The sequence below is a fragment of the Mus caroli genome, chromosome 13, assembly GCF_900094665.2.
Source record: "Mus caroli chromosome 13, CAROLI_EIJ_v1.1, whole genome shotgun sequence".
Taxonomy (NCBI): domain Eukaryota; kingdom Metazoa; phylum Chordata; class Mammalia; order Rodentia; family Muridae; genus Mus; species Mus caroli.
Genome location: NC_034582.1, coordinates 52,032,382 through 52,050,430, shown reverse-complemented (window position 1 = coordinate 52,050,430; position 18,049 = coordinate 52,032,382). Strand labels below are relative to the sequence as shown.

Here is an 18,049-nt window from a genome sequence, read left to right as displayed (position 1 = left end):
TCAGATGAAGATGTGGAACTCTCATCTCCTCCTGCACTGTGTTTGCCTGGATGCTGCCATGTTCCCACCTTCATGATAATGGACTGAACCTCTGATCCTGTAAGCCACCCCCAATTAAGTGTTGTCCTTATAAGAGTTGTATTGGTCATGGTGTCTGTTCACAGCAGTAAAACCCTAACTAAGACACCTCCATTTCCTCAGGTTCCTTTGTTACTGGACACTAGTGCCATTAGCTGAGCGGCCATTCTCTGCTCCACTCACAGGGAACGTTCATGACCACTAAGATACATCTGTTACCCAGGACCTAAGATGAGTGTGTGTGACCCTTAAAAGATACCTGTGTATATGAGGAATGAGTGGGTTTTTTTTTTTTTGAAAAAGGGATTTATTAACTGTGTGTATATGTGACCACTGAGAACAGAAGAGGGCATGAGACCCCTGGTGCTGGAGTTTGCGGGTGGTTGTAAACTTCAGGGCATGGGTGCTGGGAATGCAACTCAGGTTCTTTTGTGAGAGCAGCACACCTTTCTAAGCAGAGCCATCTATCCATCCCTCCAGATGATCAATTTTAATGCACTGATATAATATCTGTCTTCCTCTAGACTCAAAACTATGTAAGGAGACTTCTTGCCTTGTCCATCACCCTAGTCCCAGAATTGACTGGTGCTATGTTTTAACTACGTGTGTGTGTGTGTGTGTATGTGTGCATGTGTGTGTACATGTGTATGTGTGCATGTGTGTGTATGTGTATGTATATGTATGTGTGTATGTGTGTGTGTGTGTTGTATCTGTGAAGTAGAGTGGGCTCCACTGGATGGAGTGAGCCCCCCACAGCAGAGGAGGGTGTGGATGGGAGGAGCTGTCCCATTCTCCAGGAATACAGGCTGCCTTCAGGAAAGACCCAAGTGAAGTATGGATCAAGGATCATGGGAATCTTAGAAGACATGATATCAAGTTTGTAACACTGTACAGAACTCTATAGACCATGTCTTCTATTACCCTCATATCCGCAAACACCAGGAAGCAGGTCACCATCTGTTACATAGAAGGCCTTTGATGTTAAGTCACTACCACAGCCACATAGCATTGACCCCAGAGTGCTGAGCATAGTCTAGATGCCATAGGTTGAGGGAGCAGGAGAGAGACTTGCATATGGCTTGGCCCAGGAGGCAGAGCCTGGGAAGACTAGCTCTCTTGTTGGGTGTTGGTCTCTGGGAGCCAGGAGATAGGCTCCAGCCTCAGTTTTTTTGTTTTTGTTGTTGTTGTTGTTACTAATATTCATTCTCCCTTCCTTGAATGTCCCTCTCATTCCTTGTATGACAATCTATATTGGCAAGACTAAGCTGTCAAAAGCCCAACCCAAGATCGCATCTCATTCCTGGAAGGAAGGAGTAGGAGTTTCAGGGTAACAAGAGGGTGCAGTATTGGGTTGACATGAAAACCAAAGATGCTGGACTAGGTGAAAACACATCCAAACAGGGTTAGGTTCACATTGTCATAAGCTGTGTGGGCATCCAACGGCCACTTGCTGAAACTATTCCAAATAACCACCCTCAGGGGTCCCTGCTGACCAGCTCTTGGGAAGACTTGGGGGATGACGCAGCTTGCAGGCAGGCACCAAGGAGCAGAACCTATCCCCAGCACGCAGCTAGCACACAGGTGTTTGTTTCTCTGGTTTTATTATTACAAATGCACCATGGGTTCCTCACACTCAGGGAATCTGGATTCTACATGTTCTTCTTACCCTTTCCTTTCTACCTGGGCAGGGCCAATATAGAAGCATCCAAACCATGTGTGGACACAAGACATACTTGACAGAAACAGTTCAACTCATAGCTTATAGTGATGCCGTTTCTCCAGCGGTACAAGAGCTTTACAGAACCATGCCAGGGGTTTCCAGAATGTCGGACTGCTTGATTCACATTTGTGAGCTCCAAGATGCCGTAGTTCCCCTTTATCCAGGCCCTTGGCACAGTCGGGAAATTCCATGCTTTGGAGAGGTCCTTTCGGGAATTTGGTGCCAAGCTATGACTGCCAGATCTGTATATTCAATGGGTTAACAACCACGTTTGGAGGGATCGAAAGCTAAAAAGAACCTTTCTCCCCTTAACCCCTTCCCTACCCGTCTAAGGCTCAGATCTCAATATGGTGCAGCCCATGTATGTTGGAAGTGTGCTCTTTGGTTTCAAAAACATTCAATGGTCTCTTTGGCAAACTGAGAGAAACTGGCGGGAAGCTGCTGCAGGGCTCTCCTCCTCGGTCTTCCTGCTAATGCTTCATCCTCTCCAGTAACCGCTGATAGACAGGGGCTGAAAAAATGAGATGCACGAAAACCAGTGAGGTGCAGGTACCCCACTGTCTGTCTGGGACTCTTATTTAATCTTTCAGTCTTGGTACTAGGGGGATGAACCCAGAGCGGCATGCATGCCAGGCAAAGGCGATTGTCAACACCCCTTTCCCACTTATTTATGAGGTGTCACTAGACTGATCAGCTTTGCACACATCCCATAGCCTATCTAGGCCTACAGCTTGCAATCCTCCTGCCTCAGATCACCAAGGAGTTAGGATTGTGTACCATCAGGCCCAGCTTCAGAATCTCAGGGACAGAAGCCACGTGGCTTCCCTCTGCCATGTTCCCCTGTTCCTGTACACAGCAGGGGCTTTGGAGGCTGGTAGAATTCCTCATCTTATAGTGTGGAGTGATATCCTCAGAGCGGGCACCTGCCAAGCCCTGTGCAGTCTTCCCAGGATCCCTGAGCCCCGTGTCACACCCACCTAAGAGGCTGTTACTCCACTATGTCCATGTTACAGAGAGGGAAACTTGATTCTCTGTGTCTGACCCCCCATTTACCATGCTCCTCTGACCTGGAGGCCACACTTGTTTTACTGTGTGCCATGTTTCAATCTGTACACAACAGATTGCAGGCTTGGGTCTGCTAGGGACAGCTGGGGACTCACTAGCTCAGATGGGACTGTAAAGTTAGATACTTACCAAGTCGCACAGACCTCTGGGCAGCCTAAGGAACAAATAAACACAAGAGCAGATCAAGGTTTCTTTTGTTTTCTTCTTCCCTCCTCTGTCTCTCCCTCTCTCCTTCCCTTCCCCCTGGCTGGTCTGGAACTTGACATGTAGACCAAGCTGGCCTGGAACTTGTAGCAGTCATCTGGAGTGGGACTGTAGCTGTGCTATGCCACCCTGAGGCGTCAGGTTTCTTAGTACATATTGTCACAGAACCTGCATATGGAGGGGCTTTGCACTTTACCGTTCCCACTTAAAACAAATGCTGAGGTAGAGGAGAGAAGGGGAAAACTTGAACCCACAGGCTCCAAAGAGCCCTCCAGGGAGTGTCCTTTGGCTGTATGAGCTCCTTTTCAGATGGGGACTTATGTAGAAGGTAGACATCCCTGGGGGACCCCAAGCTAAGCTTCTTCATTGAGACCAGAGCTGGGAGCTGGTGTGTCAGCTGAAACATCTCCCAAGAGTAGGAGTTCAGCCCTTCTGGAGGAGATCTCTATCCAAAAGTGGATTGCCCATGTTACGACTCTGGCATCTGGGGTCAGGACTCTACCCTGAAACCTCTTCTCTAGAAACCAAAGCTTTAGTAAGCTCTAACAGGATTGGCTTGACCCAACTCCACACACACTGAAGTAACCAACACATTGCAGAAGATAGGTTAGCCTTGAAAAACAAATTCAGACAGCCAGGACAGCCAGATAGCCACAGCATGGACTCAGGGTGACTGCCCCCATTGGTGAGGTAGATCCTAGGGCCGCTTTCCTCAGCTGTGGCCCACTGGTGGCAGGGAACACATACCCTGGAATATGCTGACGCCTGTTTGAAGATTTCAAGGGCAGAATCTGCCAGCTCATCTCCTCGTTCTTGTGGTCGGTTGGCTAGAGAGAAAGGAAAAACAGTCTGCCACCGGTATCTCAAATGGACACATAGCCACGCATAGTCTGACACCACTGTCCCCAGGTATACACACAACATCTGGGCCTTTTCTGCCACCAGCACCCACACAAATATTCATACTGGATGATGTCAGAGTTGGGGTAAGACAGCAGTATGCCTCAAGTTCTGTAGCATGTCATCTTAAAACCACAGTCCCGGGTTGGCAAAATGGCTCAGCGGGTAAGAGCACTGACTGCTCTTCCAAAGGTCCTGAGTTCAATTCCCAGCAACCACATGGTCCCTCACAACCACCTGTAATGAGATCTGACACCCTCTTCTGGTGTGTCTGAAGACAGCTACAGTGTACTTAATTATAATAATAAATAAATTTTTAAAAAAAACCACAGTCCCTGATTCACTTCTCAGTGAGCTACACTCACGGGCAGTGTTAGGTTAGGACCACACAGAGGACCTCACCTGGCGGCTGCAGAACAGTGTTGATGGCATAGACCACACCGTTTGTGGCCATGATATCGGTTTCGGCAACAGGCTCCTTATTGACACTCACTACATTGTTTTTCTAAGAGAAAAGACAACTGTTGTTAAATGCAGAGCTCTCTGGCTCCATGTGCTCTGTGGGCATCCACTGACTGTGAACCCATTTGGTGAGTAAGTAGCCGGGCTTCGCTGGTGAGCAGCTGCCCTTGCCCTCTGCAGACTTCCCCTGCCTTACGTAGGCTCAGCACAGTGCAATTAGCTAGATTCTTACCCTCAATGCAATGGGGGGCAAGGAGACTGTCTCTTAACAGAAATAGGAGCTGAGGTGCAAGAGAGGCCATAAAACCCCTTGAAGCTACATAGGTGGGAAGGCGCCCTCAGGGTGAATGTTTTCTTGAATAGCCCATGTGCCTGTGACAGACAGGTTCTCAACACCTGAAACCAGTCCTGAAAGACCTTCAGTAACCTTAAGTTAAACAGATCTCTCCCTGTCTTCTCTCCACGCCCCATGTCTTCCCATGTTCCCCTGGGAACTGGTGAGCAGGGAACGGCAAAGATCCAGAGAAAGGAACAGAGAACCACAGCCAGCTCCTATCCACATGGGGTCCTGCTGAGTCAGGCTGGCTCTTTCCAGGTAGGAACCCTCTGAACACAGATCTAAAGCTGAGGGGTACCCAGTGAGAGATGCTCCAAGAGCAGCATCAGCATGGGAGGACCTCTTAAGATGCAGCATGGGAGGACCTCTTAAGATGCAGCTCATGCAAGAGATTGATGAATGGAGCTGGAGGAGAAGATAGGAGACTGCTCTCTCGAGATGAGTATCTACTTCCTACTTTCTAAAGCGCCTCTACACAATCCATATCACCCACCGAGCTGACTTCCAGTTTGTCCCCTTGGAGAGACTTCAGCCGTACCAGGGCCCCGATGCCTCCGCTAACCAGGATTTCATCACCAATGTGGTACTTCAGGATGTTGGTAAGTTCCTTGGCATTTGCTGTAAGATTGAGGAGGGAGGAGACACTGTTAAGCCCAAGAGCGGTGGCCGATGAGGCTCTGGAACAAGAGAAGACACCTGTGGTTTCTGCAGAACAGGATGACTCACTGAACAAGCAGAAATGCTCACTGCGTATATAGCCCAGGACCTACCATCTGCTTAACGGTGAGCAGATGACCATGACTGTGACATGGCTCTGTAGCCAGCAGGTTAAGCAAGGCTCCGTGGTGGCTAAGAAGGAGTTAATCCATACTCCTCTCTGAGTATGAGTCATGTTTCCATGAGCTAAATATTTGCCTGGAAAGCCAGGGACCTTTCCAGCATCAGCATCTGGGACCCTTCACCATTTGACGTGGCTCCCGCCGACTATAACACAGTAGTGAAATATTTACACGTTATGCCCTCAAGTGCATTTTCGGCTGGAGATAGCTATTTCCTTGAGGGAGAACTTGGAAGATTGAACAGCTGTGCTTTGGAGGAGCCGTGGAGCCGATGAGGTCAGGACTGAGGCAGTTCCCTGAGCAGCCCCCCCCCCCCCCCCCCCACACACACACCTTCCTGTGTGCACATCCTTCCAGGCCACATCCACTTCTCTGCCAACTGGGGCAGGCATTGATGCCTTTTCTGAGTTACATGAGAGACTGAACCTAAACCTGCCAGCTCCCCCAGCCCCCACCCCCGGTTTCCGATCCTCCCTGAGCCAGCCAAAAGCTGATTTCTCTGGGGCTTAAGTGGCTATTCCCTGGGTCATGAAACTCAAAGGAAAATTTAAAGCATTTTAGAAAGTTCTGGTTACTGACACATCTATAGAGAGCTAAGGGGTAGAGCCACCAATACTAAGGAACTCCCTGCCATCTACATGGAAGCTGGTAAGGGATCGCCTTCTACAAAAATACGGCCCACAGCATGGTGCAAAAAGAAGCCAACCCCCTAGATCCAGGGCCTCCTGTCCAGACTTTCAACACCAGGGTCATCCTTCCTTCCCCAGGCGTCATTTCCTCTAGCCATGGGGACTTTGGGGCTGTTTGAGGAACTTTCTCCATACCCCTCCTCCACTCTCACACAACTGACAACGGAGGGAATTTGAGCAGGCACAAGCCACCTGGGGAATATTCTATTCTTACAGGGCTGAGAGATGGAAGGGAAGTTTATGTTCAGCGTGAACTTCTCCCCTCTTCCAAGGACCTGCGTCAGCACCACAGACACAGGCATTTGCTTGGCCGTAAAGAAAATTAAACAGGACACAAATTTAGCTCCTTGCTGACTGCAACCTGAGCCTTCTATTCTGCTGGAAAGGATGGATAAACAGTGTTTGCTCTGAGGCTGGCTACACTGCTTCCTCCCCTTGCTTGCCTTTCTGGAAGGCTGTGCACGCATCAGAGCTCAAGCCCATCCTCCATCCCCCTCACTGTCATTGCCACTATCAATGGAGCATGTGTGTCTTGTCCTGTGTGCACATTCTGTTTATATCACAGTGAGCAGGGGACCCTTGCCAACCTCATTTTAAAAAAATTGGGAAACTGAGGCTCAGCAGCTTAAGCAGAGCTCACTCAGTTTCTTAGCCACCATCCTCAGCCAAGTTCCTCTCGGAAGGCTTTTTTTTTTTTTTTTTAAATCTCTGAGGACGTTTAATGCAAGTGAGTGGTTTCATTATCACAGATCCCCACTGGGAAGCACACCTCGGGGACTGGACTGATTCTCATTGGCCTAATTTCCTTTTGCTTGGCACTGGGCCCAAGGAATCAAAATGGTATCATCTCTGCCCTCTTATAACCGGATGAAAGTCAACTGGCTCAAGGAAGGAGGAAGCAAGGAAGGAAGGAGAAAAGAAGGAAGAAAGGAAAGAAGGAAGGAGGCAAGGAAGGAGGAAGAAAGAAGGAAGGAAGGAAGGAAGGAAAGAAGGAAGGAAGGAAGGAAGGAAGGAAGGAAGGAAGGAAGGAAGGAAGGGAGCGAGGGAGGGTGTGATACTCAGGGCCCCCTTTGCCATGCACCTACTATAAATGGCTCTGACTGTTTCCTGTGTCCCTTGTCCAAAGTACCCCCATTCCTGCCCTCACTCCATCCCATTTTTCGCCATTGTCACCATTTACTGTCCCCCTAATCCTGCCCACATGTCTACAGTACAGCCTCAACACCAAGTCCCTTTGTAAGGCATTGCTTATCTCCTGCTGCGGCCCGTGAGACTGCCTTTTCAGAACAGTGGGGAGATCTGCTTAACTTAGACTTTACCCAAGAGTTTGTTCAGTTCTTCTGGAGGCATGGCTTGGAACGCTTCATTGGTGGGAGCAAAAACAGTATAGACCCCTTCCCGGTTGAGGATCTCCATGAGTCCTGCAGACTGGATGGCGGCCACCAGCATGCTACAGACAAACACAAAGAAAATGACAGCTCACTCTCCATGCCCTCTCCACCCAGAAGGAAGGTCTGTTGTCACCTCCTCACTAGGCATCAATGTCATATGCAGAACCAACAGCCAGAGGGGATGAAGGAAGAGAAAAGGGGAGAATTGGTATGGCTGACCCAGAGACGGGCGGAGTCAGTGTCTGCTAAGCACGTGATCCTGGTAAGCAGAGGACCAGCCTCCCAGTCCGTGGGCAGGTGACTCAAGTGGGCACTAAGGAAACACTTGGCTTGACAGCACTCATTGGAGAACTACCAAGTTGGAAGTAGAGGGATCAGGGCAAGAGAGTAAAGTGACCTGGTGGCTTCAGTTGATGCAGAAAGAGAATGATGTAGTGTGTCCTTAAAGCCCCTTAGCTCCCTGAGGACTTTCTGGTGGGATGATATCCTTGTGTTTTAGTATTACAATGCTCCCTCCCCCTTTCTGTGAGTATGAGGATTGTATCAACTGCAGGAGCCCTGCTTCCCAAATTAAGGTGTCAAGGACACCCTCACCCTCTCCATATCCTAACCATGGATGGTCACACCAGTGTGTCACCAGCATTAGGTTACCCCCTGGGAAGTAGGGCAAAAGAGCTGAGACCCAGCATGACCCTTTGGTAGAAGCCTGGCCCCGTGATGAGATCGGTTACCTAAAACGATTGTCTCCCTTCAGGACATCCATAACTGTCCCCATTGGGGGTGTCAACATCCGGTCCATGGTGAACAGGGTCCCAAACCGTCCCCTCTTGTCATGGGCAGCAATGCAGCTGTTTTCAATGCAGAGGCTCTGCACCAAAGAGGGGCAAAGAAAGCGAGATGGTTATCTTCTCAGGCAGGGCCCTCCAGACTTGTTCAGGGCCAGCAGTGATGGCATCACACACAGAGGTTTCCTCGGGGAAGGGTGGGGCAGAGGGGCTCTGGTAAAATCACACAGGGACTGTGTGACAAGGTCAGTCTCACAAGAGGTCTATTGACAGAGATCAAATAGACAGACTAGTCGACTGGTTGATTTAACCAGTGATGAGTCCATGACTGATTGATTTTATCAGCCGTTGGACATCTTTGGCCAAATGGTCCTGTTTGTCCCAGACCAAGACCAACACCATGTTGACCATATGGGAAGGTCTTGGACCAAGGATAGCTTAGCTTTACAGGGGCAAGCCTAGAAAGACTCCAAGTTTCTGCCCCACTCCCCCCTGTTCATCCTGCTGAGTCCCAGGCAGCCTCCATACTCAGCAACTGAGTTAAGGCTGAGCCTTAGTCTCCAACCTGCAGGAAAGGAAGTGTCACCCAGAATCCTGCACACTTTCCAGAAACCGCTTCCTCTTTATTGAAAGCCAGTTCTTACATAAGCTCCTGGCTCTTGAGTACCACAGTCTCCGCAGTCTCCAACCCGTGAAGACAAGAACGACATGGACACCAAGGCGGGTTCATGCAGCAACTTCTTTACTTGTGGCTTTTTTCCCTACAGCTCTCTTCCCCAGCAGCTTCTTCTACTCCTTCTTGCAGCTTTACTTACAACAACTTCTTCTACTTAGAGCAAGGGCTATAGTCTTATACTTGCTCCACCCCACCTCATCCAATCAGAAATCACACACGCTCCAGGCACGAGCACAGGTCGGTCACCGATAGGCTGACAGGTCTGGATCATGAGGAACAGTCCAGCCTGGCAGGCAGCCCACACATGCAGCCTCACTGCGCATGCTCGGGCAAGGCAGTAAATATGTGGGGTTTGCGGGGCCTGGCAATGGGCCAGGGCACCATCTTGGCCCATACGGCCACACCCGTTTCCCGCATTGAGGAATTATATATATATTGTTTTATATATATATAAAACAATACACGCCAAAGAGGGGGTGTGAATCAGGACCTAGAACTACTTACATTTCGATAAACAAAGACTCGCAGCTTTTTGCCACCCAGCGTGTCCAGTGTCTGTCCAGAGTACAGATACTTGGAGGCCAGCTGTTCTTTGACCATGTGGTTCAGAAGCAAAGTCTTCATCTGGGCGTCGATGCGAGGGACACCATCTGCAAGTGAAGGGATGGACAGATCCAGAGAGACAGGCTCCGGAGATAAGGTGTGTGATGAGAGATACACGTGGAAGAGAGCCTGCCCATCCCTCCTTGGTTTGGACATGGAGACAGAAAGTAAGGGTGGCTGTCAAAACCCCTTAACATTCAGCAACTATTAGAGAAAAGAATAGGTGCAGCTACTGAGCATGCTTGTCATTTTGCTCTCAGAAGGAGGAGACTTTCTCCATGTCCCCATAACAGCACCTCAGCTGACCCCAGCCCATATACATCAGTGTTGACCCTGCAAACCAAAAGCCGAGGGCTGCTCCACTCTCCTGGCAGAGGCAAAGTATTGAGCTCTGAGGAAAAGATCCCCCCCTCCCAATACATTCTTGGCTGGTTCAAATAAACAACAGGTAGTCCAAAGTTTCTGATAGAATCACATCTGCTTTGGACTATGGTAGGCGGAAGGTTCCAAGGCCGTTGTAAATCAGGGCAGGGCTGTAGGGTTGGGGCAGCTGTCCCAGAGACAACAGAACAGCAGGGTGCTTTTCCCCACATTACCTTTGAACACAGAATTCAGGGGGGCCAGGAAGGTCAACTGTTCTTTCCCAGAGAGATGAGTGTCGAGGCCAGCTTGTTTGAGGATGTCAACGGCAGTGGAGACGTCAGATTCCGCAGCCAGCTCAAGGAGTGTCTTGGCTACAGGAAGAAGAAATGGAGCCCAAAAGGTAACGGGAGGTGTGACTATGTCACGGTCCAGAGTGGGACAGACATCTGCACGAACTTCATCTTGTTAGTCACCAGCCTTCTAAACACAAAGGAGCCAAGCATTGTCCCTGTCATCAGAAAACCTAATCTGCAGGGAGGTAGGTGACAGTCACTTAGCAGTTGACAGCACTCTCCCCAGGTCCCAGATTGGCTTGGCCAGGACGTTTGACTCTGGAGAGGAGCCAGCATGGCCTGTGTCACTGTTTCAGAAGATACTCCCACAGGAAGAGATTGCTCTTTCCTGGGAGATTTCTATGCTCAGGTTGACTAGAAACCAAAGTCCATCCCGTCATCTTCCCTGGGTCAGTGGCCCCGGGTGGCCTAAGGAAAGCAAATGCTGTGACATTAGTGATGGCCCTTTGTACCTAACCATAGCATGCAAGACCAGAAAGGGTTCTAAGATGGTGTCTTCTGGTTACCTCAAGACAGTGTCCTGTGCCTAGACTCCATACTGGAAGCCTAAGACTTCTTATTTCCTACAGAACTTCAGGTTCACAGAAGGTACAGGGCTGTGTGCTGTCCCAAGGGCAAGAAGTAGCCCAAAAGACTGCTGAATATGCCTGTCTCTGTCACCATGGTTCCAGAAGGGACAGGAAACTGGGAAGGAGAGAGCCCCTCGCTTCCCCCTCCCCTCAGGAGGCCTACCTACCTGAATCTGGGATAAGCAGTTCATCAATGAAGTGAATGACACCGTTGGTGGCCAGGATGTCTTTGTTGGAGATGACAGCCTTCCCGTTGATGGTGAGCTTGTCCCCACTGCAGCCCACCTCCAGTGTGGTGCCCCCCAGGGTCTCCATGGACATTCCAGCGACAATGGCCTCAGCGCACATGGCCGACTTCAGAATGTGGTTGTTTAGCAGGTCTGTGACAGAAGAGGATACAGGTCTAGAGCCTGCTGTGGCTGGATGCAGGAGCTAGTTCCCAGCTTCCCCATGGCTGAGAATTTTGCTAGAGTACCACAGGGCCCACATCCTCATCTCTTGCCTACCACCAACTAAAACCACTGGGATACTGTGGTTAGACTGCCCGAGTTTAAATCCCATAACTGCCGACCAGCTGTGGGATCCTGGGCCAGCTACTTAGCCTCCTCAACCTGAAATGAAAACCTCTTCTCAACAGAGAAACTCCAGCCGTTAGCTCATGAGCCCTGGGCCTCAGGGTGAACTCTCCCAATGGGCCAGGGAGAAGGCGAAAGCTCCAGTAGACCCCTTGTGGGTCTTTGAAGCCTTAAGCCTTTATAAGACATTGAATGAGGCAGGAAATAATATAAACCATCCTGGAGGACAGCTGTGCAATCCTTTTTGCTCAAAGCAGGGGCCTGCCCTATGCTGCTCTAGCTACAGGCTTGAAGGTAGAAGGGTGGGGTCTCCATCAACAGACTCAGATGTCTTCTTGACATCTTCTTGGGTCTGTCTGAGAGGATGCTCACTCATCCGTCTGGGTGCTTGCTGCTTCAGAGGTTCGTACTGGGGCACTCAGAAGCCAAAGCCTCTCAACCCACACCCTAGTAGGCTCTCGGGCATACACGACCTCTGTAATGGAGGAAGCAGCAAGGTCCAGTCAAGGACATGCCCCGCCCCCACCCTGAGCTCACAGATTCCCAGACTGCTGCTGTCCAATCAAGATCCTTTGTCTCAGCTTCACCACTTCGTTAAGTGTGGGAACCAAAACTGCTCTGTCACAGTTAGGAGGAAGCTAGCAGAGGCCTCAGGATGCTGGACAGACTCTAAAAGCCAGTACTGATACAACTCAGTCAGTAGAGGATGGGCAGACTGTGCGGGACCAAGCATGGTGGTATGCTTCAGGACAGCCTGGACATAGAGTGAACCCTGTCTTAAAACAGCAAGACGACCTGATAGGAATGAGGCCTTTGGGGGATCATGCTTCTTAGAAAAATAAACTGAACTCCTAGGGTGAAGTCAGGGACACACAGAGGCGAGAAGGACAGGACCAGAAGCCAGGCTTCAAACAAGATATGGCAGCCCAGGGCTGCTTCCTGCTTGTCTGCCAACCACCTAGAGACAAAACAGGGCACTGTTGGTATAGACCCCAACCCTCTTCCTTCAAGACTGTAGCTATAGCAGTAGAGGGCAGCCCCCTGCTGTGAGCAAACTGGACATTGCCTAGCAGCAGCAGGTATTCAAAAGGCCTCTCATAATGAGTTCTGATATCAATGAATATAAAAATCTTTGTGCTCTGTACAAAAGATCTTTCAATGCATTTATGGTTTGGATGCTGTATGTTAAAGTCTTGCCCCCACCCCAGGGTGGTGCTATTGGGAAGTAGAGTTAGTGTGGGGCCTTTAGGCCATTTAGTGCCCACCCCCTAAAGCCACAGGTTTGAAAGCCGTGGGGCCAGGTGATTATGAAATAACGTGTCTAAGACCGTGAGCCAAATGAAACCTTTCCTCTTCCTAATCTGGTTATTTCCGGTACATGTGCTGTGATGCAGCCTGCACCTCTTCCAGGAAGCTTCCTAGCCCTTGAAGCTGTAGACCCCAACCCTGCCCATCCCATCAGTGAACCAATCGTATCATCTCAATGGCCTGTTTTGAAGCCTGCTGCCCACCGGGCTTCAACTTCCTGGAAGACACAATGTGGCGGAACAGGCATTTTTGAAGGACCACTCTCATCCAGGCACAGATGCCATCTGTGCTTTCTGAAGGGTCTCTTTCTTCCCATGTCTGGGAAGGGTCTCTGTAACCCATCAAGCATCATACCTGGCACACAGCCAAGGTAGCTTTAAACGATGTCACACTTAGTGACATTTAGGAGGAAGAATGTAAGTGGGGTACACTGTACAGGGCCTAAGGGTTCACTAGGCAGCTTAGTACTTAGTGATCCTTCAGAAGTTCTAGAATTAAAGGGGTGAAGAGAAAGAAGGGTGGGCCCCCTCCTAATCTACCGTCTATGCTGAACTTAGGAGCTGAAAGATGGAATCAGCAATGGAAATCAACTGACCATTGATTGCTCTGGCCAGACATAGGAAGATATAGAAGGTCACCATAATAATCCCTCTTGAAGGATGTGATTGCTAGCCACCCACCCCCAATTCGTCCAAGCTCTTGAAGCTTTCACACATCCACCTGCCTGTCTTGGCCACTAAGTTTTTGTTTCCTTAATTTGACCAGGGTAAGCTGGGGACTTTTAGCACTGTCTCTGCTTGGCTTCTATTAAGACATGGCCATTGGGAGTTAACATAAGCCAGGGTTGTAGGGGACATCCTGAAACTCATGGCGTTAGCAGAGGCCAGCGTTCACTCGAGCTGCTCCATGAGGCAGCAAGGAGCTGAGGGTTCTCACCTCTCAGGGCCTCTGGGTCACCCAGGATGCGGTTCAAGGTCTCAGCAGGGATCTTCTCAAAGGCCTCATTGGTTGGGGCCAAGAGTGTGAACTGGCCGTCGCCCTCCAGCACGGTATTGAGTCCTGATGCAGCCACGGCGGCCTGTGTAGGGAAGGGAGAATAAAACCTTCCTAGGCTCACCTGGCAAGACGCACACACCCTGGCTATGCCTCCCCAGAGGACACGAGACACTTAGAGGAATCCCAAGTGAGAAAGAAGCCTGGCTGAAGGTCTATCTTACCATGGACTCCATGGACCCTGGCCTGTGTTCCAGCTGAGTTGACCATCTTTCAAGTGTGGATGACTTTACTCCTTCCTGACTCTGGGCCTCTCTCCCTGTAGCTCCCCCTACCTCTCTTCCTCTTTCTTTTCTTCTTGGATTCCTATTCCTTCAAACCTTGACCAAAATGCCACTCCTCTTGGGACAGATCCCCAGATGAAAGTCACCCTGACTGTCATGTCTCCCAGCTGTAATCCCACGGTTAGCAGAGTCCTTATGAATGATTATACAGTGTGGATAGCATCTAGAACAATATCCTAACAGGCCAAGGTGCTTCTCAATGCTCCCCAATAGAGAGGCTCCTCCTGGTTAATAAGGGCTCCAGGATACTCAGTTCACAGGCTTCCTCCATGCTCCTCTGCAGCAGCGAAGCATCTGCAGTGGGGTGGAGCAATGCAAGCTGTTCTCTTCCTTCATTTTTCCCTGGCCATCACTCCTGGGCTACACCTGCAACCATTCTTCTGCTCACTACCTCAAGCTCATCTCGCTGTCCTTCCTTGCACAAGTCTCATCTGTCTTCCCAGAAAGAATGGTAGCCACTTTGTTCACTCTGACCCCTGGCACCTAGACTTGGAGAGTGACGTGGTCTAAGAAGCATGTGTTCGAAGGGGGAAAAAAAAATGGGTATCAGGGAGGGTCAAAGCAGAATCAAAAAGAGGAAATTTTCTTCCTATCATTTCCATCTGTAAGTGCAAGCCCCTCAATAGGAAGGACTCTGCTGAAAATAGGAAAGTCTGTGCTGTCAGCCTTGGGGTAACATTCCCTTGCAGACCCAGAGAAAGGCAGGGAAAAGCACCTCAAAAGCCAGACTCCCTGGGGGCCTCTGAGCCAGCTAAGAGCGCTCCCCAAACACCACAGCCCCTCTGTGCCCATGCCAGAGTGTTTGTCTCTGTGTTGGCGATCTCCAGGGCGGGGTTGCTCACTGCCACTCGTGTGCTTTGTGGTTAGGAAGTCCTCCTTGAATCAGACAAAACCCTGACACGGCAGCCTGCGCCTGCTTCCTCCTGCTTGGCCGGTGCCAACAGGAACCGCTTGCCTTTCCAGTTGCTGGACATACGCCTTTGGTCTGAGGACAGTTAGCATCCAGCTCCAGAGTCAGAGTCTACACTCCTGAGTCTACACAGAGAGCTTCCCTGCTATGTCTATGTTCCAAAGAAAGATGGGTGTGAGGCCCCAGGCTGGGACCTGTGGTCTTAGAAGCATCATACTAGCTGACAAGCCATTGTTATAGTGTTCTATGTTCCTGGGAAGGAACATCAGAAAGGAAGTCCTCACACTGTTGGACCTCACAGCTCAGCCCCAAGGCTCAGAGGACTCTGTCTCTACTGTGACACGGCGGCATTGTCCAGAAGAGCCAAGGGAAGATAAGCTTTATAACAGGGGCATTTCTCAGGCTCTGTCCAGCCTGGTGCTCTTTAGAGTCTTCTCCACGTAACCACACTGGGGACATCCTTATATCCTCCTGTAGAAGACACCCTGGCAGGTGCCTTCCAGGAGGCCATGTGTCCCCAGCCTGGGCTTCTATTCCAAGAAGTCCCTTACCCGAAGTGTCTCAAAAGTGTCCTCAATCTCAATGATCTGCTGGATGTTGTTGGTAATGGTGGAAATGACCTTGTCAATGAGATGCACCACACCGTTGGTCGCATGGTGGTCAGCCTTCAGCAGCCGGGCACAGTTAACAGTTACAATCTGCCAGAGGAGAAGCAAGGTTGTGTGAGTAAGACAAGAGGTTTCCAGGAGAGGGAACAGCGGGTCCACAGCCAGGGGCAGGATGTCTGTGGTGAACACCCAGGAGGCAAGGGCCAGCCTAAGGTTTATCAAATCACAGGACAGAATTCTAGAAAGCGACAGCCCCGATGATCCCACTGTGGACAGAGGACAGTACTGGGTAACTGGGGATGCCCCTACCCCATTGGGATAGTGATGGATCTGGATGTTGGAATTCTGGTACATGGAGGTGAGGGTCATGCCGTGCTTGAGCTCATCGGTCAGGACCCGCCTGTCCACCATGTGGTAGCGGAGAGCATTGAGCAGTTCGATGTTGACGTTGCTCACCAGGGAGTCCAGCACTTCCTAGAAAGAAAGGACTTGACAGTTAAGAGGCAGCAGCCCTGTGTTCAAGGGAGGGGCACCTGCCCCAAGTGGACCTAGATGCCTCTTCTAAGAGGGAGTCCTCCTTTAGTGGGCATCTGTGGGAAGTTGGGGGACACTGGAAGGCACTGGGGAGGCCTGCTTTCACTTTCCTTGGGGCTGGGAGCGTGTTAAAGGAAAGAATGTCACTACAGAATCCCACTGTGTGCCCAGACCTCTGGGGAAGGGCAGTTCCCAGCACTCCCCTGGGCAGAAGGCTCCTCTCACCGCAGGCAAGGAAGACCAGGCCTCGTTGCTAGGAGCAAAGATGGTGAAGCTTCCGGGTCCCTCCATCTCAGGCCTCAGCTTTTCTGTGCGGTCTGTATACAGCTGTGTGGTGGTCGATCCCACAACTCCCATGGTCTCGTACAGATTTGAGAGCGGAAGAGCTGCGGAGGCAGAGGCCAGAAGGACAGGAGTGAATCCATTCCAGGATGGAGTTGTGCCCTCCATCCTTTGTCAGGAATGACAGTGGGCACAACTGCAGAGGAAGGGGCGTGGGAGGGGTGGAAACCCAGACATCTGTTGATGGATGTGCTTACAACTCACGAGCTTCTTAGAATCACAGGAGTCAGATGCCTCCCCGTGCTGAACAGCCTGATGGGTAATCTCTAAATGTCTAATTGCTTTAAACACAGCAGAGGAGGGCTTTTTGCTCCTGTGCATTTAAAGTGGGTGGAAACAGGTGGGAGATTACTAACCCTTGTAAAGATTTCCCTAGCAGCTTTGCTAGAAAGAAAGAGCTGTAAGTCTTCCAAGTCTTTGTGTATTTTTCAAGGTCTGACCTCTTAGATGGCAACCAGAAGGGCTTTCTAAGATGAACTCACTCTGTAGCCCCAGGCTGGCCTCCAACTCCTGGTGATCCTCCTGACTCGGCTCCCTGAGAGCTGGGATAACGGATGTGTACCACCACACACAGACTAACGTTTGTATTTAAATAACCTGAAACTGTCACCTCAGAGTTAAGTCTCCAATCGTATGTCTTCAACTGCTCTTCTGCTTGGGTTGGCAATGCCACAACCCTGGCAACGATAACATGTCTTCATAATCTTGACACTAAATCAAATTGCGTTGCCATTTAAATTTCTGCTCGTATCTGAATCTTAAGACTACCTTGAACGTCAAAGATAAAACACAAAGCCTGCTTGACTGTGTGTGCCACTGAAGGTGCTGGTGAAATTCACAGGCATCATGCCATCTTTGGCCCAGCGTGGCCATTGGTGGGCCCTTTGTTGCCTATGGGTAAGCCCATCTAGCCTGCTGCCTATTCCCTGGGCTGTACTCCAGAGGCCAGAGACCATGTTGTCCTGTCTGAGCCCCAGCAGGGCTAATGGCAACTCGACTGGCTAACAGGCTGGCCTTGTTGGGTGCTCTGAGAATCACCATCAGAACCAGAGAATCACCATCAGGCCAGAGCCTGCAGCCACTGGGAAGAGGCCTGGCAGACTAGCAAAGGTTTTTCTCTACCTGTTGAATGAGGGTCATGAGTAACATGGGAGAAAGACTTTTTCATCTTCCATCCTCTGCCAACTCATGGCTCCAGTGAACACATGGGAAGGACAACTCCACCTCATGCTCCCCACCAGGCTGGGACCCTATTCTCTTTGCATGATACTTCTTCCTCTTCCTCTTCCTCTTCCTCTTCCTCTTCCTCTTCCTCTTCCTCCCCTCTTCCTCCCCTCTTCTTCTTCTTCTTCTTCTTCTTCTTCTTCTTCTTCTTCTTCTTCTTCTTCTTCTTCTTCTTCT

The 18,049-nt window shown here is 50.3% G+C and overlaps 2 protein-coding genes across 2 annotated transcripts in view; both read right to left on the bottom strand.

Moving 5' to 3' along the window:
* LOC110308373 (transforming growth factor-beta-induced protein ig-h3-like) overlaps window positions 1-245 on the bottom strand; it is a 4,624-nt gene extending 4,379 nt beyond the window's left edge. The window contains exon 1 of the mRNA XM_029468227.1: window positions 215-245. Coding sequence (XP_029324087.1) covers window positions 215-245 — 31 coding nt within the window. The remainder of the gene's footprint in view (window positions 1-214) is intronic.
* A 1,417-nt stretch (window positions 246-1,662) lies between these two features.
* Window positions 1,663-18,049, bottom strand: part of Tgfbi (transforming growth factor beta induced) — a 31,384-nt gene continuing 14,997 nt past the window's right edge. The window contains exons 4-17 of the mRNA XM_021179856.1: window positions 16,532-16,692; window positions 16,082-16,246; window positions 15,716-15,862; window positions 13,854-13,995; window positions 11,202-11,414; window positions 10,346-10,483; window positions 9,651-9,796; window positions 8,417-8,553; window positions 7,614-7,744; window positions 5,260-5,384; window positions 4,370-4,472; window positions 3,815-3,894; window positions 2,993-3,017; window positions 1,663-2,309 (exon numbers count right to left, since the gene is read on the bottom strand). Of these exons, the coding sequence (XP_021035515.1) occupies window positions 2,269-2,309; window positions 2,993-3,017; window positions 3,815-3,894; window positions 4,370-4,472; window positions 5,260-5,384; window positions 7,614-7,744; window positions 8,417-8,553; window positions 9,651-9,796; window positions 10,346-10,483; window positions 11,202-11,414; window positions 13,854-13,995; window positions 15,716-15,862; window positions 16,082-16,246; window positions 16,532-16,692 (1,754 nt within the window). The 3' untranslated portion in view covers window positions 1,663-2,268. The remainder of the gene's footprint in view (window positions 2,310-2,992; window positions 3,018-3,814; window positions 3,895-4,369; window positions 4,473-5,259; window positions 5,385-7,613; window positions 7,745-8,416; window positions 8,554-9,650; window positions 9,797-10,345; window positions 10,484-11,201; window positions 11,415-13,853; window positions 13,996-15,715; window positions 15,863-16,081; window positions 16,247-16,531; window positions 16,693-18,049) is intronic.